This window comes from Podarcis vaucheri (assembly GCF_965113315.1).
Source record: "Podarcis vaucheri genome assembly, chromosome: 7".
In the NCBI taxonomy this organism is placed as follows: domain Eukaryota; kingdom Metazoa; phylum Chordata; class Lepidosauria; order Squamata; family Lacertidae; genus Podarcis; species Podarcis vaucheri.
The window spans coordinates 65,818,933-65,839,857 of NC_138765.1; the positions used below are offsets into that span (position 1 = coordinate 65,818,933).

General features: G+C 47.7%; 1 protein-coding gene across 3 annotated transcripts; it reads left to right on the forward strand.

The window, feature by feature from the left end:
• The first annotated feature begins 2,140 nt into the window (after window positions 1-2,140).
• LRP3 (LDL receptor related protein 3) lies at window positions 2,141-20,455 on the forward strand. Of its 3 annotated transcripts, none has more exons than XM_082230819.1 (7): window positions 2,141-2,299; window positions 8,332-8,379; window positions 10,246-10,384; window positions 13,073-13,281; window positions 15,420-16,506; window positions 17,458-17,590; window positions 19,307-20,455. In XM_082230819.1, exons 1-7 carry the CDS (start codon window positions 2,206-2,208, stop codon window positions 20,123-20,125), a joined length of 2,529 nt encoding a protein of 842 aa, XP_082086945.1. In that variant the 5' UTR covers window positions 2,141-2,205; the 3' UTR covers window positions 20,126-20,455. The 3 variants fall into 3 exon arrangements, with proteins under 3 accessions (XP_082086945.1, XP_082086944.1, XP_082086946.1); XM_082230818.1 differs by lacking the exon at window positions 2,141-2,299 and adding an exon at window positions 2,376-2,526; XM_082230820.1 differs by lacking the exons at window positions 2,141-2,299; window positions 8,332-8,379; window positions 13,073-13,281 and having other exon boundaries at window positions 10,245-10,384.
• The last annotated feature ends 470 nt before the right edge of the window (window positions 20,456-20,925 follow it).

The window sequence follows — 20,925 nt, forward strand, 5'->3', positions numbered from 1 at the left end:
TGTTTAAAGTGAGTCTTGAAAAATGTAATTGTTCTACAGGGGCCTAATTTACACATAGCACTGAGACAAAACAATGGCTTAGTGCACAGAAGCAAGAGTGCGTTCCCAGAGCAAAGGGGAGTAAAATGCACTTTTAATGTGCACCAGTCTTTCCCTACACCAGTGGTGTCCAAACTTTTTTCAAAGAGGGCCAGATTTGATGAAATGAAGGGCCGTGAGGGCCAACCAAAGTTGTTAACCTTTTTTATGATTGAAGTTGAGGTTTTTTAAACCGACTGGTGGGCCGGATTGGCCCCCGAAGCAGACTTTGGACATGCCTGCCCTACACACTCCAGTTGTTCCCAACTAATACTGCAGAGCTGGAAAAGGGCACCCCAAATTATTAAGGATTAGCTGCAACTTGCCTACTAAGGAGAATAGTTCTCACATTTGGGGCTTTTTAGTTTAGAGAAAAGGAAAATAATAGGGTATATGACAGAAGCATATAAAATTATGCATGGTGCAGAGAATGTGGACAGAGAGAAGCTTTCCTTCCTCTCTCATAATATAGGAACTGAGGGCCAGACAGTGAATGTTGGAAGTTTCAGGACAGCACATAGCTAAATTGTGGAGTTCTTTCCCACAAGATATAGTGATGGTCACCAAAGTCATGGAGGTTAAGGCTATCAATGGCTACTAGCCACATTGGCTGCATTCTGCCTCCACTGTGGAGGCAGTAAATGCTTCTGAATGACAGTTGCTGGGAATCACAGGTAAGGAGAGTTGCTGCTATCGAACTCAGGTCCTGCTTGCGGGTTCCCCTTTTGGGTATCTGGACCGTTACTGTGAGAACAGGATGCTGGACTTGATGTGCCCCTTTTGGCCTGATCCAACAGGGCTCTTGAGTTATTTTATGCTCTCTCCACCACCTTAAGTCCCAAGTCTTAGCAGCGCCACAAGCCATGGCAAAGAGCCAAGAGAGGGGCATCATCTTCATCTCCAGAGGTGCCTGTCTGGTTATTTGGAAATGGGATGCTGGATCAGCCAGGCAACCTTAATGTTCTTACGCTCTTGGCAGCCGACCTCATATGAACCACAGCAGACGACAGTGTGAGAAATTATCAGGTCATAAATGTTTTTGCCTCATACATAATTCAGCAGCATGAATTGATCCGGCTAAAATCAATATATGAACGATCACAATACTTCAGTGGTGTTTTTAAGTGAGCTTCAGTACACGGCGAACCATTTCTCTTCAAGAAAAGATTTTTGAAAACAGAAAGGGGAAAATAAAGCTAAATAACCTTTTACTGCGAATTTGTAGCTTTCCCTGCTGCTATGGATCATAATTTAAAACGACTGTTCAAAAACCCAATCAGCTACATGTTTACCATCATGGGGCTATAAAATCTTTATAGAGATTTGGCTGGTTAGAGTAGGAAATGGGTAGATTTCAGTGGAGTGATTTATTGAGCTATTTTAAAAAAAGAGAAACGCACCACAACCCGTACTTTGAAGTAATGACGTCACAGCATTAAAAACGAAGCCAAGTTATATTAGGGATGCGAGGAGCCCAAAGAAGTCACTTTTCTTGCCACATGGGGGTCAGCCAGGGAGGTGGACTGGCTGTGACCCTCACGAAGCGAGACAGGAGGGAAACTTTGTCCATGCTCAGAGGCAACTTCTCTCTTTTTTTAATACTAAAAACATGACCTCGCAAGCCCTCGAGTGAGCCCCGACTTTAAAACAAGAGCAAGCGCTGGGGGTCTTCATCCCTCCCGGCCCTTCCCCTCACAGGCAGCGGTTGCTGGGGGAAGAAGGCGGCGGCAGTGGCGGAGCCCCTCGTGGCGGAGCGGAGGACGAGGCGGCCCTGCCAGGCCTGGCGCTCCGCTGCGCTCCCCCTTCCTTCCCGCCCAGGGCGGCCCTGCCCTCCGCCTGCCCCTCAGAGCCGGCGCGTCACGCGGGGCTGGGCCTCGGAAACGGCGGCGGCGTCCTCTCCTCCTCCTCCTGCCCGCTTCCTCGCAGCCGCTGCGGGACGAGCTGCCCAAGCGAGGAGGCCATGGAGAGGCGACGGCGGGATGCTCCCTCGCAGCCACCACCGCCGCCGCCGTCGCTCGGGGCAAACGCCGCCTCATCCTCCTCGGCGGCGGCGCTGTGAGGGGGCGAAGCGGCGGCGGCGGCGGCCGGAGGCTCAGCGCACCTCCCCGGGCGAAGAGACCCGCCGCCATGGACGCGGCGCCCTCCTCCTCCTCCTCCTCGTCGTCGTCCGTGGAGCTCCGGGCGCCCGGCGCGCTGGGGCCGCTGGCTGCCCTCTGCCTGGGTGAGTCCGGGCCGGGCGGGCCGGAGCCGTTACGGCGGAGAGGAAAGGAAGCGCCGTCGCTGCTGCTGCTGTTATTGTGGCTCCAGGCGGGATGCGGGAGAAGGTGCCGTTGGCTCTGTTTCTGCCGTGGGGCGGCCAGGTGAGGGACCAGGGCGCCAGAGGCCCGGCGGAGTGTGGCGGGAGAGAGCGGAGCATCCTCCTGGCCCGCCGCCACCTGGAGCAAGCAGGTGGGCAGCCGCTCCGGGGGCCCCCGGTGGGAGACCCCAGCCCACCCTACCTCTGGCTGATTTCCCTCACCCACCCAGCTCCCTGTCTCCTGCACCGACGGGCAGCAGCAAAGGGCCATTCCTACCCGCTCCCCGTCCCTGGAGGTGCTGCCGGCGGGGACTGAACCGGGGGCCTTCTGCAGGCAAAGCCAGGTGCCGAGTTGTGGCCTGTGCATCCGATGCCCGGTGCACCTCCCCCCCACAAGGATGCCCGCTGGTGGCAGCGGGAGAGGCTCTGTAAGAGAGGGCGATCCGCAGGCAAGAACTGCCCGCGAGGCTGCTCTCTTACACACCTGGCAGCACATGTGTTGGGGCGCAGGCCGTTTGATCCAACTTGCTCGAAAGTATATACGTATGCCCAGCCGGGACACACACATACTGGCATGTAGGGCCCCAGCCCCGACCTGGGAGTTTTCCTTCATGCGAGGGCACTGCAGAATGAAGTGACATCAGCTCTGTTTGCTCATGGGAGTGCACTTTTTCTCTCCCTGCACTCAGGTTATGCTCTGCATGGAAATGCTCGGTGAAACCGTGGCCTGTGGTCGCATTAAGAACATAAGTTGTTTGGACCCGGTGGTTCTCGAGGATCATTTTTCCTGTCTCTGTCGCTGTAGCTAGAGGCAGCAAGGTTTTCTTTTCGGTTTTTTTTTTGCAAAGTTGCTAGCCTGTACAGTAGTCAGAAAGGCAAGCCCGGAGTGGTGTTGGTGGCTCACTTCCATTTTACAAACAAGTTAGTGCAGTTTGTTCTGACAGCCTTCTTTGATTTGTTGCTGTTAACATGTTAATGGATTCCACCCCTGTGTTGAGAGGGTGGGAGGAGAGGAGAGGAAGATTCCTGCTAGGGTTGCAAACGTTTTTTTGCATAAACACCAAGATCATTTGCACAGACTAATGACACATAGGAGCAATACTTGTTTTTCATATGTATGGGAAATGATTTCAGGATAGAAATGGTTTACTAGTTTACAGGAGGGAGTTCTTTATAAAGGCATCAGAAGGCATAATGCAACTATAATGTAGCTACAGTCTTATGCCGGGTTACTGGGAGTGAGCCCCATTGAACCCAGTGAGACTTACTTTTGATTAGACACATCAACTGTGGTTTAGAATGTGATTCTTTTTTCATGGGGGGGGGCAAGGGAATTGAACAATCTGCTTGACAGAAAGTCATGCCGTTTTTCACAAACAAAATTTGGTGATAGATGCAAGAACCTAAAAATAAGGTTTCTGGCTCCCATGCTTATGAGAAACTGTACAAACCCTGCTCTTCTTGTGCCCCTGGGCTCTTGAATGTGTCTGAACTCTGCAATGCTGTAGATTTGAACTGTGACTCTTAATGGGCACAGCTTGCCACATGCAGAGTTTCTGTACAGAGTATATTTTCTCTGCTGTTCTTTACAAGAAGCCACTCTGTTGACAGATATTATTGCTTCGACACGGCTCTGAACATTTGACCAGATTTGGTATGGATGCATCCTTATGCTGGTCCCTGCATTTGGCAAGGAGCTCCTCATCCATGCAAGATGGAATAGGTGGCATTTAGCCAGTGAGCATTCTCATCTAGATCATAGTTGTTCAGTATTGTCAGGATGAAAAATTTGATTTGTTGCAGCTTTCCCTGTGTTCAGCCTCTCGCTTTCCTTCCTGTCTACAGCAATCTTTCTCTTTTCACTTTTGCATCAGGTTTTAACTCGCTAAATGCAGATAGAGTGTATGAGCAGCCTCTGATACAAATTTTGCACGACCCCCTTGTCTTTAAGCAAAGGCATTCAAGTAGCAAGTTCCCAACTCTTATTTCATCCTCTTATTCCTCCAAGATAAAGATGCATTAGGATGAAATAAATCGATAAATCTTACTCCTGGGTAATTAGAGTCACCTAATCATTTTATGCCTCCTGCTTTTCTGTTGGTAAAGGAGGACTAATCCCCCCCCCAAGAGCAGTCCTGATATTTGGGGTGGGGTAGAAGAGCTAGAAAAGTTAACAAAGAGCTGGTACCTGAAAGAAGATGGGCTGAATTTAAAAAGCTGTTTGAAAGGAGTCTGATGCCTGAGATATGCAGACTGCCTGCTGATAGACATGGTTTGCAAGAGGGAAGCTCTAGCATAAGCAGAAGTTTGAAAATCCTGACTCTACTGCAATGTGAGACCTGGCCAGAGTAGCACACACCTTAGTCATATCTAGATTGGATTATTTGTGTTCTACATAGAGCAACCTTTGAAGTGTATTTGGAAACATCACTTTGTCCAGAATGCTCCGCAAAGGGGTCAGTCAGTGGGGCCATATTACACCAGTCGTGTTTCAGTCTTCAGTTTGTTTCCAGGCAGAATTCAGCATCTTGGAGATGACACTTGAAGGTGAAGACCTAAATGGCTTGGACCCAGGGTACCTGAGGGACCACTACCTCCTGTGCCAGCCTGCCCATTCATTATGATCAAGAGGAGAGAGGTCTTTCATTGTGTCTCACCTATGATGAAAGTGTAGTTTGTTGAGACAAGAGATGGAGCCTTCTTGGGGGCTGCACCAATAATATGGAGCATCTTGCCCCATGGAACTCAGGTGCTTGACCCCCCCCCCGATTGTCTTCTGCCAGCTGGTAAATACTTAAAAAAACAAAACGAAATTTCTGGCAAGCTTTTTGCTTGCTATGCCATCCTCTGTTATGTTTTGTCTAAGATTGTTCTATTTTGGTGTTGTGATGTTTGATTGCTGAAAGCTGCCTTGAATAAGGCAGCTCACAGCTTTAGAAGTGTAAGGCAGAACTAACTAGTGTGTGGAGTTTCGTAATGTGGATTTGCTTTTTTGAAAATGAAGGGCATGTACAGTATTCTCTGGTCTGTCAGTCCTTGGAATAAAGGATGTGAAACACCCAGCCTGTTCCATGGTATTAGATCAAGAATTTCCACTATTACAGCTGTTTTCGTAAACGGAAGAGGCCCCTCTGTATATTTCTTCATAACTGCTGTCTTTGGCAAGCTGACTTCCTTTATTCAAAGTAGAAATTGAGATTTCTGAGACATCTGTCTGCTAACCAAAAACCAACAACATAGGCATAACTATCTTGAAGTGGGGGAGGCCTTCTGCTTAAGACTGTTCAGGTGGCTGTCCACCCACAAGCTGGGAATCCCACTAACATGTTTTTAAGTTGACGGGCGATAGAGTCATTGCTGTGGCAGGCTCCACAGTCGTGGAACTCCCTCCTTCTAGCAATTAGTCTTTATTCTTCCCTACCTCACCTTTGAAAAGGGCTCTGCCTAGAGCTTTAGTTGTGATTTATTTTTATTACATGAAACACAGAGTGCTGTTCTACTTCTGTCATCCTCCCTCCCATTGGAAATTTGAAATTAAGTCAGCCTGCTCAGTTCAGGCAGCAAAGTCTCCATTCTTCCTCCTCCTCTCATGTGTAGCTTCTCTTTCCTGGTTCGTTCTAATCATAGTTTGTTCACTCTAAGCAAGACTTGCTTTCAAACCATGATCAATCACCATGAACCAGGTGTCAGGAGAAGAGAAGGCCCGAGCAAGAATGGCAGATCTAATTAGACAAGGCGGGTCTCTCACATGGAGTGGCCTCCTGGCCCGGAGGTTTATTGACCCCAGAAATCAGCATATGCTGTGAAACTAGTGGAATAATTATTCAGGCTCAGCCCATGCATTAAATGTGTAGTAAAACAATATTCTGGTGGTTGTTCATAAAGATGCAGGGAGCAGTAAAGTGAAGCTGCCTTCATCTTCATCTGCTTTTCTACCTGGTCTCCAGGCAACTCTACAACTTCAGTCCCTCCCTGCCTCCATTTCTTTTGTTAGATGGGACAGGATATTTGTCAGGTTCCCTTCTTGTCTCTCCATCCACCCCCCTTGTAAAACCCAACTGTTGATACTACAGAGCAATCATTTTAAAAAGCACCAACCACATTTACTGTCCTTGCATTGCCATAGTGGTCAGCGGCCGGGATAGCAGAACGTTTTGTAACAAGAAGAAAAAAAATGATATCTCAGTGATAAGCCACAGCCCAGTTATTTGCATCAATGTGATGTCTACAGTCAGTCTGTTGTGGATATAAATTGTGGCTGTTCCTGCAAAATGTGAAACTTTTGGATGGAGGCGCAAGGGCAGAGAGTAGCTGCATGGCCTATGAGTAGCATCAAATTCTTCCTGTAATACTGATCTGCTGTCTACCACAGATGATGTTGTCTTTCTTAGGTTGAACAAGACACTCTAACTTCAGCTGCTTCGGTCCAAGACTAGAAAGAATGTATTGATGGTGTTGTATCTGAATGATTTTTACTGAAAGTAGACCCATTGATATTGATGGACCTATGTTCATTTCAATTGGTCTACTCTGAGTACGGCCAACATTGGGTACAGCTCATATTCTCTACTAACGCTCAGCATTTATGCGATACTTTATTTTTCAGTGTTCAGAGCACTCCACATACGTGATACCAGTGAACTTTCCAATAGCTCTATAAAGTAGATCAGTACTAGTATCTCACTATTACAGGTGGAGGGTTCAGCTGAGAGAACAGTGGCCCAAATGGCTACTTACTTGTGTGTCTTTGCTGCAGAAACGACCCAGCCCATGCCTCATAGCACTTGAGCTGTGACACTTTCCCCGTGTTCAGCTGATCCCCTAGATCAGTGTTTTTCAACCACTGTTCCGCGGCACACTAGATGTTGCCTGGTGTGCACGCGAGATGTTGCCTGGTGTGCTGTGGGAAAAATTAAAAAATTTGAAAGATTTTTTTTTTTTAAGTCAAATTTTCGATTGGGGCGCCGTCCCCGGAGGGAGGCGGGCGAGTCGGGCGGCGAGATGCGGAGCGGCGGCGGCGAGGAGAGGCCGCCCACCGCGGGGCTCTCGCCGTCTGCCTGCCTGGCTGCCTGCGAGCTCGGCGGGCAGCGCGTCCGTCCGCAGCGCCCGCCTCACGGCTCTCATTCCCTGCCCCTGCCAAAGCTCACCCAGCCAAGCCGCGCTCTCCTTCCTGCCTCGCTTTGCTGCCTCCCCACCCCACCCCCAAAGCTTGGAGGTTCCCCGGCGCCGGCCCGCAGGTTTGACCCCCTTCTCACACCTGTTCGCGCTCCTTGCACGGAAAGGGGCGGATGGGGAGGAACGGGGCTCGCCGCTGCCTCCGCTCGCCCTCCCCCCCCTTCGTGCATCCCTCCCGGCGTGACGCTGCGCGCTGACGTCACGGGGCTGTAACGTGGTGTGCCTCGAGATTTTTTTCATGAAACAAGTGTGCCTTTGCCCAAAAAAGGTTGGGAAACACTGCCCTAGATGATATAAACATCCACAGCATGATCTTAGGTATTTTTGCTCAGAAGAAAATCTGACTGTGTCCAGTGATGCTTGCTGCCTACTATATGTGCTTAGGATTGCAGCTGGGGGCGGGGTTATTTGGTTTTGATTTTGATTATATATTTTGTGCTTTTATATTGCAATTTTATCCTGTGAGCCGCCCTGAGACCTGCGGGTATAGGACAGTATACAAATTTAATTTTATAACAACAACAACAGCAGCAGCAGCTTCTGTGCCATTTTTCCTGTTCTATAAAAGAAAACAATTAGGTTCTCTCATACCTTAAATATTATACACACAAGGCATTGTGAAGAAAATGAAGACTCTGACTGAGCTATAAGCTAACTCTGGTGCTTGTTGGAAGAACATACCTTCTCTGAATGTGTTTTTCCATTTATAATTTTGTTAATTACTTATTGCCTCAACTGTAATCTGTAACAAATTAATATATTTTTTTCTGTTTTGAAAACAGTCAACCTCTTCTTGTCTGGGAAAATTGAAAGTGCTGTCACTTCATTAGGTAAGATACCTCTGTTTTCTATTAGCATTTGAGCTTCATTTTCCTACTGATAGAAAACACTTCCTGTAAAGAATCATTTTGAGAAAAAGGTGTCTTTTAAGAATAATTTTAAAACAATGTAAATGCTCTCTGATACTATAGAGATACTTTAGGCTGAAAGACTAGTCCAGATCTTCCCACATCATCCTCAAAAAAATTCACGCAGCAAATCCAGAATGTGAATGGCACATTTATCATGTTGGTTTCTATGCCACTGTAAAGGAGAGAAATTCATCTAAATTAATTAATGTCATTCTGGACCAATTTATATGTAGTAAATGTTGCCCAGACTATCCCAAAACCTTATTTTCATTGTAGATAGATGAACACTCTCACTTTACACTGTGCATTTATTGGCTTGAGTGTTAGCGGGAGCAGGAAGGAGGGGATGTGAGAGTAGGAAAAAAATATGACAGCATTGGAGAGACACGTGTAGTGATTAGGCAGCACTGGACCAGGACCGTCCCAGCTTCAAATCTCCCCTTGCCTTGGGCCATTCATGCTTTCTCAGCCTCATGTATTTCATAACAGGTTTATTATGAGGATAAGATGGTGGAGGAGATGTATTTGCTGCAATTAGAAAGGGCAGATGGAAGTGCAATAAAAAATGAGCTTCCAGAATGGACAAATTCTCTAGTACAGCAGGACTTGTTTTATTTCTTGGAGATTATGTTGTGTTGAAAGCAGCAGCAGCAGCAGTTGTGGCTGCAGTCCTTTATACCAGTGGTGGATGATCTCAGGCCCATAGGCCTAAGCAGGACCAGCATGGATCCTAATTTGTCCCATGAGACCATTTCCCCCATGCTGCTCCACACAGGTAAAGATGTAGCTGTCACATGGACGGCCCTGCCCATCTATTGAAATGGCCAACCAAGGGCAAGGGAGCCCATGGGATGGATCCTCTTCTTCATTCCTGCTCTGCAAACTTATCTGGCAGTAAAACCCATTTAACTAATTGAGGCCTACTTCTGTGTAGAGATGAATGGGTTTGTGCTGTATGTAAAGCATGCTAGTAAGTTTTATCTGAAGAATGGACTACAACTTCACTTTATAAATTCTATAGCACAGTTCAGTACAACTTGCGATCCACCCAGCAAGAAGGCTGGTTCTCACTAACCAAGTGCCAGAGCGTGACTGCTGTTTGACAACCCCTTTTCACTTTGAAGTTTTGCAACCCCAAGCAGGCAGCAGAAATTAGAGATTTGTTGAGCTCCTGGTGGGGTTCAGCCCTACACAGCAAGGGATTTGCATTTGGTCCTGTCAGCTCCTGCAACTTGTGACCCATTATCGTGGGAACGTGCAATGGCAGCTGTGTGCTCAAAGCAAAAGCCCCACTTAGCGTACTCTCTTTATAAAGATACTTGAAATCCAAAAAGCAACAATCCACAAGCCTTGCTTTCTCTAAGAACACTTTTCAAACCTACTTACAGAAATTGTGACGTTTAAAAGAAAGTGCCTGTTTGGGAGAGGAGGAAAACCAAGCATTTTCAGGACAATAGGTCTTGAAAATGATGTATTATTTACTTGGCTTTGGGCATGGATTTCCTGTGGTTGCTGGTTGGTTTGTTCCCTTTTTCCTTTTGGGCAGATCTGTTCAGCATTCCTTATCAAATCCCTTTTGCCAGGCTCATTTAGGGCTATTGATGTTCTCCCAGGAGATGCCCGTTGAACTGAATTTAAGCCAGAAGACCAGATAGTTTAACAAAGCAGAAGGAGCAGGAAAGGGTAATGGAAATATCTATGACAATAACTTTTAGAGACCAGGGAAAGCTGTTGTGGCAAAAAACATGTGTTTAACATTTAACATTTTGTTGTGGCTTTTGACAGCTGCTTGCAGTGGAAAACTGGAACAGCATACTGAGCGGCGTGGGGTCATCTACAGCCATTCCTGGCCACTCCACTATCCTCCGGCCACCAACTGCAGCTGGTACATTCAAGGTGATCGAGGAGATGTGATAACTATTAGGTACTACTAGTGAAAATGTTTTAATTGTCTTCCTTTGCTGAAATAAATTCTCAGACCAGTTGCCCAACATAAGCTTGGTCCGAAGGAACTTTATTCTTCATGTTATCTGTGGTGGTGAAAAAGCCATTTTTAGCCTCACAATAGGCAGGGATCTAGGCTAGGCTGAGTATTGCCAACACTGACTGGCAGCAATGGCTCTCCAGGGTTTCAGGCAGGAGGCAACTGATCCTACCTGAAGATGCTGCCAGGGATTGAACCTGGCACTTTTTGCATGCCAAACTGGTGCTCCAACACTGAGCTGTGATCCCTATCCGGTCTACCTGCTACTTGGAAGTCGCGGGGAGTGAGCTGCCTGCCCATCTTCCACCTAATTTTGCTGCCTCTTGGTAGGAAGGTGGCACACAAGGATAATCATTGTTTTCCTGCAGGAAAGAGTGTATTAACTTATTTGCGCCATTTCTCTTCAGATATATTGTAAATTGCTTTGAATTTATCAACTAAAAAGAACAGCAATTAACTCCACACATTAAATCTTTAACATCACATCACCTCAGAGCTCAACATCAAACTGGAGGGAGATCAAATGCCCTCTTGAACAAGCTACTTCCAAACGAGACTAGCAGTTCCTTATTACAACTTTAAAAATGGGGTGGGGGACGGGGAATGATCCAAATCAAATAACTGAAGACACCTGGTCTTGGGCGCTACCACTGAGCTCTTAAATGGTTAAAGTGATTAATCATTAAATTATTTGAAATATATTTGATATCATTTTCGAATGGTTCAGCAGACAGCAGATAGTAGAAATCTTACTCAGTTTTTTTATTTAAAAACACACACATTATCACAAAAGCAAGACAGGTGTTATCTTAGATAATACAGGAAGCAGTCCAGTACCTGCTCAGACCTCCAGGGTCAGAAGCAGGAATGCCTTTGCACATCCATTGCTAGGGAACATGAGGAAGGAAGTGTTCTTGTGCTCAGTTCCGGCTTATGGGCTTCTTCCCATTGGGGCATCTGGCTGGCCACTGTGGGAAGAGGATGCTAGACTGTGTCCTGTGTCCTGATCCAGCTACGGGGCTCTTCTGATGCTCAGAAGTTGTCAGCCTTCTTCCATGTCACCTGCTACCTGACTCTTAGATGGAGTTGCCAGGACTGAACCTGGGACTGCCTGCAGGCACAGATTGTCCTCCTCCCTTGAACTATGGGTTTTCCTCCCTGCCACAAACTTCTTTTGCAGTTTCGTTTCAAATTTATTTATTCTTTATTTCACAAAATTTGTGCACCTCTTAACTGTAAAGAAAACACACCTCAAAGCGCGTTACAAAAAGATAAAACTGAGAAAAGTGTAGGGAGGGGTGTATATTGTCATCTTGGCAGCCCAGGACCTCCATTCACACTGCTTAGGTTGTGCTCCAGAGAATAGTTTAAAACTACCAAAAGTTAAAATCTAAGACAGGTTTAAATTCAAAACTTTCTAAAAAATCTGGGTAGGTTTCCCTAAACAGGGATGTTTTTAGCAGACACCAAAAAGAGCCCAGTGAAGGCTCCTGCTTGATATTAATAGGCAGGGAGTTTCAGAGTGCGGGTGCTACCACACTAAACGATCGAGTTCTTACAAATGTGGAACTAGTATTATGCGGCAACTGTAGTAGTGCCAATTCTGCTGATCAAAGTGGTTGAGTGGGCATGTGGGGCAAGTTGGTCTTTTAGGTAAACTGGCCCCAAGTTGTTGAGGGCTTTATATACTAATGCATCTTGCCATGTGCCCAACTTATTCATTCCATCAGAGCCTTCAGACAGAACTTTCTGATGAATTGTGCCCAAGCCCGTCTTTAGCAGGCAAAGACATTGTCTGACCTGCCATTGATACCTGTTCCCATGGCCTTCAGGAGAGGGACAAATGCACCAAGCTTTGCAATTCAGCTCCGTTGTTCCTCGCATTGGGTAATACATCATGCCAGCAACTGAGGAGGAAATACAACCGAGGCTCTCTAACTTCCCACCTCCTTGTTCTAAGGAGTTGGGCAGAATGTTTTTAATGAGCCAATTAAGGCTTCAGCTGTGTTCACAGCCTGCCCTTATTTAGAGAAAGTCACAAACAATCGTGGCTTCTCTTGTTTTAATTGGATGCTATGGTTGCTTTGCTGTTGGCAGCCATAATTATTTGCGCTGGACTTCCAATGTATTTGCTAGCAGGGGAGGCAAATTAGATTTCCAGCATTTGCTGATTTCCAAATGCTTGATTTAGCGCTGGAAGCTTTAATCAAGATGTTATTGACTGATTAATCAAGAACAGTTTTAGTTGATTAATTGATGGGAGCCATTTTAATTGACTGGCCTGCATCCTAAAGGCAACTTTTGTAAATGTGCTAGCAGTTTTATTGCTGCACCACTAGGAGGAGGAGAGTTGGTGTTCCAACCTGGCAGAGGTGACCCCTCAGCAAAGTGTCATGTTGAATTTTGCTGTTCCTTTTCATGAGATGCTGTCTCAAAGCCTGCCTTCAAAGACATTCTGAAGTAACACCTGCATTGAAGGTTTCAGTGAAATCAGTATTTTTTTTAATGTTCCCCTCTTGCATTTCTTTAGTGCATTCCTCTAAAATGGTGGTCTCCCTTCATTCCTCTAAAAATAAGTCAGTCTCCCTTCATCTGTGCTCCCTTCTCCCGTTTTCCTCCTCTTGTCAGTTTTAAGAACTTTGATTTGGAGGACTCTCCCAAGTGTTCAACAGACTGGCTGATGATCGGTCCTCCTGCCAAGGGAGAAGAATACAAAGCATGTGGATCCTTCATCCCACCTCCTTTCATCTCTGCCAGGGATCACGTCTGGATATTTTTCCACTCTGATCCATCAAGTTCAGGGCAGGCTCAGGGATTTCGCCTTTCGTATATCCGAGGTAAAAGTTCTCTCTAGTTTGAATGGCTATGTTGATTATTGCTTTGCATTTATCTTATTTTCAACATTTCTATCTGAGGTTTATCACTATTTATCCTCTATTAGGCTGAGACTGAGGTGTGGCCAAATGTCACCTATTTATAGCTGAGTCGGGACTTGAACCCAGGTCTTTGTATCCCAAGTCCTTACACACTTTCCACTGTACCACACTGGCTCTGGATGTAGGCAGGAGGAGGGCCTTTTCCGTGGTGGTGCCTGAATGATGGCAGAGCCCAATAGGGGTGCCTTCTTTTGCACTGGCTCTTGAGATTGTTTTACTCCAGCTGGCATTTTCCAGCTGAGCCTGTGACATGCTCCTGTTGACGTGGTTTTTTATTATTCTGCTTCATGATGCAGCTTTACTGCTGTTTGTTTTATTCCTTGTTTCATTTTTGATTTTCTTGGGAGTTTATATTTCCATTGTACGCTGCTTTGATTTCACCACAAAATAGGGATCAAATAAATAAAACAACCTCCAGTCTGCTTCTAATGGTGACAGACTTGCACCTTTAGGTACAAGTGTGATTTTAAAGAACCAGAGTCTTGCGAGTGGCAGAGGCTGAGTCCTCTCCCTGCCTGAAGTTTTTTCGCTCTCTGTGCTTTTCAACCAGCTGCCTCCAGTACCAGGAGGGAGAGCCCCACCTGGAAGGAAAGTGTGTGTACAGGCAAGGGAGCAAAAGGGGCAGGGCTCAAGGGGGGCACCAGCCATTTTTCTGCAACAGCAAAAAGAGGGGGAAATAAGATTACACTGCACATGGCACCCCACCAAAAAAAGCTTTGCAGATCCTCCTCCCTCTTCCACATAACTGCCTCTCCTGTTGAAAATAACCCTGATGTGATATGTTCTCTTGGCATTCCGTGGGGGACTTGTCCTAAGTGGCAACAAGGCTCTTGTGATTTCCAGTGCTAGGAGCAATCGCTCTGGGCTTCTAGCATTTGTATGCTGGAAGGGAGCTCTTGAAAGCAGCTGAAGCCTCAGAAATTCTCCCTCTACAGATACCCTGTGGCAAATGAGCCAGAGCCTGTAGTTGTAAGAAGGATTCTCATTTGCCTTAATTGCACAGCACTCAGAAGCACTTCTCTGAGTCTCTTTACAGAAACAGCCATGCTTTTGGCAAGAGACTCTTTCCCCCCTTCATACACACTCTTTATTGGAAAGAAGAAAGGAGAGAGTATAATCTAGTTCTGCCTTTGCAAGGGGAAGTTAGAACTGCTGGCACTTTAAATCTGAGATCTTTTCTTTCAAATCCCGGCTCTTTTTAGCTCCCCTAATTTGAGAGTCATTTGTCCTCCTTCCACATTGCTCCTGTAAGAAAAAAGGGCCTCCCCTCTCTCCCCTCTTGCCTTTGTAAAATAGCTTTAGCTTCTCCCAGACCTGCTTTGCCCATCTAGGATACCCCTTTTTGTTTGCCTACAGTCTTCTGTTCTCTCAGGTTTTTGTCTTTGAACCTTAACTGGGACGGGGAGCCTACTTGAAAACTTTTCACAACACCCCAATCCCAGGTATTTGGGGGCTTTCTGGTTGGGGCAGAAAGGTCAGTAAGAAGTAATCTTCCCTCCATACTACAGCTGCTCCCCCCCCAAATGGTGGTGGAAATCACAGCTAGTGGTAGTTAGTTCTTTTTTCAGAATCGGGATAGAGGTAGGTGTGGCCAAGGTGGCCAACAGACTGCTGGTCACAGGTGTGCACATGTGCATGTACACAAATCCACACACTTAGACACAAAGGCAGGTGCACAGGCAGGCAAACAGATGACATTCCATGACAATGAAGCTGCTATGGAGAGGAAAAGCAGGGAGAGGGAATCCCCTTCCATCCCTTTGGAAAGGGCACCTCCTCCTTCTGAAGTCATGCCATTGCAGTGGAGCTACTGAAAACCCAGGTGAGTTGTGGGGGAGAGATTGTGTGCAGCTGGTGGGTAAGTCCGTCCTTGGCGAGAGAGAATTTTATACTTGTGTTGGCATAATAATATTTCAGAGTCCTCAAGAGCTGCTGCTTCCAAATCTTGATTGTCCTCCATGCTGGATTCATGTTTCAGGCACAGCATGGAGCCAGAAGTGCCCGGAGAAGTTTCCTAACGCTTGTCTCTCACTTCACAGGGAAAATGGGCCAGGCTAATTGCCAGTCTGATGAATTCCGCTGTCTGAATGGCAAATGCATTCCCGGCACTTGGAAATGCAATTCCATGGATGAGTGCGGCGATAACTCAGACGAGAAAAATTGCACTGTTCCTCCAACCGAGCCCCAGTCCAGCATCTGCCCTTCGGGAACCTTCCAGTGCAGCGTAGCCCATTCCACCAAGTGCTTGTTGAACGAGCTGAAATGCAATACAGTTAAAGAATGCAGCGATGGTTCCGACGAAGAGAACTGCCCCGACCTTTCATGCGGCAAAAGGCTGGGCAACTTTTATGGGTCTTTCGCCTCTCCCGACTTCTTCCGCTCGGACCACAGCCAGGCGGACCTCCTCTGCACGTGGCATGTGGACACCCAGGACAACCGCCATGTTCTCCTGCAGATTGACCTGCAGCTCGGCTACAATGACTACGTGAAGGTGTACGATGGGCTGGAGGAGAGAGGCGACAAGCTCATGCAGACCCTTTCCTATCGCAACAACAGGCACTCGGTGAGCCTGGAGTCCTCCAAGGGGCAGCTGACCATATCGTACCACGCCTGGTCCAAGAGCACCGGGCACGGGTTCAACGCCACCTACCAGGTGAAGGGCTACTGCCTCCCTTGGGAGCACCCGTGCGGCAACGACGAGGGGTGCTACACCGACAGGCAGCGCTGCGACGGCTGGTGGCACTGCCCCAACGGCAAGGACGAGGAGAGCTGCCCGGCCTGCCAGAAGAACGAGTACCCGTGCGAGGGGAACAGTGGGCTGTGCTACTCGCTGCTCGACCGCTGCAACAACCAGAAGAACTGCCCGGATGGCTCGGACGAGAAGAACTGCTTCACCTGCCAGCCGGGCAACTTCCACTGCGGCACCAACTTGTGCATCTTTGAGACGTGGCGCTGCGATGGGCAGGAGGATTGCCAGGATGGGAGCGATGAACACAACTGCCTGGTGATCGTGCCCAGGAAGGTCATCACGGCGGCTCTCATTGGGAGCCTGGTCTGCGGGCTGCTGCTGGTGATTGCCTTGGGCTGCGCCTTCAAGCTCTACTCCTTGAGGGCCAGGGAATACAGGTGAAAAAGATCAGCTTTGCTTTCTCCCCCCCCCCCAACCCATTTTGTTAGGAGGGCTTTTCATTTCCTTTCTGGGCAGGATAACATAGATACCTAGTTGAATCTTGGAAACTAAATTTACGTGTGGTATGACTGTTAAGACCCTAACATAATACTATTGTTTACATTAACTGCAACAGCTCCCCAGAGTTTCAGACAGGAGACTTGCATCACCCTCCTTGGAGCTACTAGGAATTAAGCCTAAGGCCTTTTGCTTCCAGTACCTGTGCTTCCCCGCTGAGTGGCAGTCCCTCCCCCTCGTCAGACCTCACGGGAAAATAGGGTTTCCTGGTACAGGAATGAGCCATGGTGAAGCTTGAGCTCTCTCCCCATTCCTCTTTCATGCCTGGGGGTAGATTGGAAGCACCCACAGGCCCCTCTGACGTTTGGATTTGAGGCACAGGGAATCCTGAAACCACAGTTTCCAAGTTTGGACATTGCAAACCAGGCGGTAGGTCTTCTCTGCAGCCAGCCAAGAGGCAGAGAGAGAGAGAGAGAGTGCTTGAGCTTGTTGATTATGCCCAGGAACATTGCTTCGGAACCCAGCCCTGATATGTTTCATGCTCAGCACAAGAAGTCTCATACTGTCAAACTGACAGTATGGCGGTGCAGGACTGGGGAGCCATCCTCCTGGCATTGGCATTAATGCTGCTTATCTGGAGGGAGCAAGAAGGGATGGTGGCTAGGTTGGAGCCGCGCAGGTGCCCCAGTTGGTGCTCCAGTTTGATGGCGGTAGTGCACCGCATGTCCTTAGGCCAAGAAAGCCTCCGGTTGCAGCCTTAGTCACGAGTGGGTGGTAGCCTTTGTCACTTCTACTTTGGGCCATGACAGTCTCAGAAAAGATGCCTACCTAGTCTATTCTAATCCAGCCAGCTTTTCTCTTCTCTCCCTCCCTCCTCACCCCAATTTCAGGGCATTTGAAACCCAGATGACCCGTCTTGAGGCGGAGTTTGTGAGACGTGAAGCTCCCCCTTCCTATGGGCAACTGATCGCACAGGGCCTGATCCCACCCGTGGAAGACTTCCCTGTTTACAACGCATCACAAGTAAATTACTCTGTCTATAATCATCTACCCATTATTGCAACACAAGTAGAGTCTGGATCTGAAAATGCCTTGCCTTGTACTATCAATGCAGTCACTTTTTGATGGAGCTAGAAAGCATTTCTCCTGCGTTCTGTGGTACTCCTTCAGAGTGTGCTCCGCACAACAGAAACAAAGTTTTGTATTTGTTGAGGGGAAGTACAGTAGAACCTCGGTTTTCGAGCATCTCGTAAGCCGAACAATTCGGAACCTGAATGCCAAAAACCCAGAAGTAGTTGCTTCCGTTTTTGAACACACCTCAGAAGTCAAACAGCTTCCACTGTATGTTTTTCCATTTTTCCAATGGATTTTGCTGACTGCCCATTGATCCTCAGTTTTCAAACGTTTCAGAAGTCAAACGGTCTTCTGGAATGGATTATGTTTTAAAACCGAGGTTCCCCTGTATTATGTTTTGCAAACATTTTTATATGAAAAGTAGGGATGAATATGACACCCCCCCCACGTCTAAATGCATTGAGATTCGTTCTGTTCCTCTTCAGATGTTTTGTTTTGGATGACATTTCTCTGACATGTCCGATCAAAACACAATTAGGACTGCAGCTTGATCACAACATCGAGAACCTGAATGATTGAGGTGCCTGTTGGTTATTTGCATAAATTGTTGACATTATGATTACAAAATAACACACCCAGGCAATAATCCAATATCAGCCAGCCAACTAATTCTGTATTTTGCAGACAGATATTTTAATTGAGAGAAGGGAATGATTGCCCCCCCCCCAATCTCACAGGCCTGATCTTTATAAGATACCCAGTGGCTGCTGTTTATAGTGAGGAAAAAATGTGTGCAAGGTCAAGTGATGTGTTTTAAAGCAACATGCAGCCTGGCCCTTAATGTTTGATTACGTGTCAATACAATTTTAATGCATTAAAGTACTGCAGGGATGGGGAACATCTGTGACCCTCCAGATGTTGTTGAGACTGCAGTTCCTGCCAACCCTGACTAATGGGCATGCTGGCCAAGACTGTTGGGAGCTGGAACTCAACAGGGCCACGGGTACCCCCACCCTAAAGTACTGTAGTATTGCTAAACCCAAGCATTTATCTTTGTGAGATGGATTTGGCAAAGGTGAGCTTTGAAAATAAAGAGATTTGGTGTTTGTTTGCCAGAACCCTGCGAGGAAAGAGAAAATAAATTCACTTTTTGCTATGATATTTTCACCACTTTTCACCTAGAAAATCATGGGGATACTTGTATACACAAGTCCTCCACACACACACCCGGCAGTGATTGGATTTTGTTTTGTATTTGCGTTTCCCCCAGCCCTGGCAAATGCATCCAGCCTCTACAGCGTGATCCTATTATGGCCGAAGCTCTGTATTTAGTTACACAAGCAGGGAGATCTGCTTTATGTTTCTGGTTTGGGTTTTTTGGGGGCTTTTCGTGCATCAGCCGCTTGCACTGCTGGAGGCTGAAACAGAGGTGACCATTGGCGCTGGATAATCCCGATAATCCCCTGCATTTGTGAGGTCAGGAGGTTCAAGAGGAAAGAAGAGATTGGGGAGAGGTTGCTGTGTCGTGGGCTGAGAGGTTCCTCTGGCTTCCTTTCTGAGGATGGCTTCCTTCCCGTCTTCTGACACTGGCCAGGATGTTAGTGTATTATCTTTGAATGAAAGCTAGGAAGGCAAAAAAAGAACCCACTCTGTTTGTCTTCATAGGCCTCCGTCCTGCAGAACATCCGAACGGCCATGAGGAGGCAGATGCGTCGCCATTCGTCCAGGAGGAGCTCATCCCGCCGCCGCTTGGGCAGGTTGTGGAACAGATTCTTCCACCGGCCGCGGGTGAGAGCTCAGATCCCGCTGCTGAACCCCACCCACACTTCCCAGACAGTGCTGGGGGATGGAATCATCAATCGCACAGATGGCGCGGCCCCCCAGAGCCCCCCAGCTTCTCCCGAGGGACCTAATGTTGAAACGGGGAGCTGCAGCCCAAACCGGGGACTCCTGGAATCTGAGAACAGCCATTTGCCTTCAGAGACAGAAGCTGCAGAATCGCCCCCCTCAGACGTTCTGTCAAACATTTGCACAGCAGCTCTCTCAGAGCCGGAGGACGGACATGACAAGCCTTCGGGTACTGAAGACCCTCCCAGCGGTGAGATCAGACAGACCAGCAAGGCTGATTCAGGGAAAATGTTCAGAGACCCTTTGTTGGAGAGGGTGGCAGAAACGCACCAGGGTGGGGGTTCGGCCTCTAGCAGAACTGTTGCCGAGTGCAGAAGCTCCAGCAGGAATAATTTGCTGAGCGAAGAGCCATGCCGGCTCCCCTTCAAAAAGTGGGAGTCGATATACTCTGACAGCCCCGTGAATGTCCCTATTCAGGGGGACGGCCGACACTGTTGTTGCCCCCAGTCATATCGCGAAGAGCCTTTGGGCATTCGCCCAGCTTGTTGCCATTCCATGGAAGTGCCAATCCTCGAATCCCCTCCCCCTCTCTCAGAAGTCACCCCCAGCGACGACGAGTCTTTACTGGTCTGCTAATTGGATTTTGCTGGGCTCTTTCAGGGGACACCTTTCATTAAATTGTGGTGCACACCACCCGCCACCAACATCACCACTTCTGTTGCAGCACATCTCAGTAGGACAAATGTGGTATCAGCAGCTGATGAGAGTGTGTTCACACGATCATACTTTTCTTCTTTAAAAACAAAACAAACAAAAAAAGCATTTACTTGTATAACATGTTATACATACAAGACACAGGTATTCTTCTGAAAGGGCTTGCAGTTTGGACTGTCTTGTCATCTCCTTTGGTATCTGCATACAGATTTCTGACTAGCAGGCTACAGTCATTAAAATATACCAGTTGTCGGTTTGGGCACCTCCATGTGTGTGTGTGTGGCATAAGTGTTTTGTAGCCATCATCAGATGCACAAAACACCTGGCAGGTGCAATATGTTCCTGGTACGGGAAAGGCAGGTGGGGGAAAGTTCTGTGCCGGCAGGTTAGAGAAAGGAACTGTTAAATCTCAATTCATCTGCCTGTATCGGCTGTGCTTCTTCCACTGCTTATAATGACATATGCTGGGAGGCCTCCCTGGTGCCCTCGCTTCACAATCTGTGTGTGGTTACCAGGGAGAAACTGACCCAGGGGGGTTTCTGCACAGGCACACAGGTGTAACTCTGGAAAGCCGCTGTGTCTCTGAGAAGAAGAAGAAAATATGCAGCTCTGCATCTGCCTCCCATAGGGACCCCCCTGGCTACAGTTTTCCCTAGCTGACCTTGATCTGTGGGTGGGTGAACACACAACACCTGCCCCAGCAGATCTGCCTTTGCAATTTG

Coding starts and splice junctions, on each gene's coding strand:
- LRP3 (XM_082230818.1), top strand. CDS start 2,391: ATGCGGGAGAAGGTGCCGTTGGCTCTGTTTCTGCCGTGGGGCGGCCAG. Junction 8,380..10,245: donor AAGTGCTGTCACTTCATTAG/GTAAGATACCTC, acceptor GGCTTTTGACAG/CTGCTTGCAGTGGAAAACTG. Junction 10,385..13,072: donor GGAGATGTGATAACTATTAG/GTACTACTAGTG, acceptor TCCTCTTGTCAG/TTTTAAGAACTTTGATTTGG.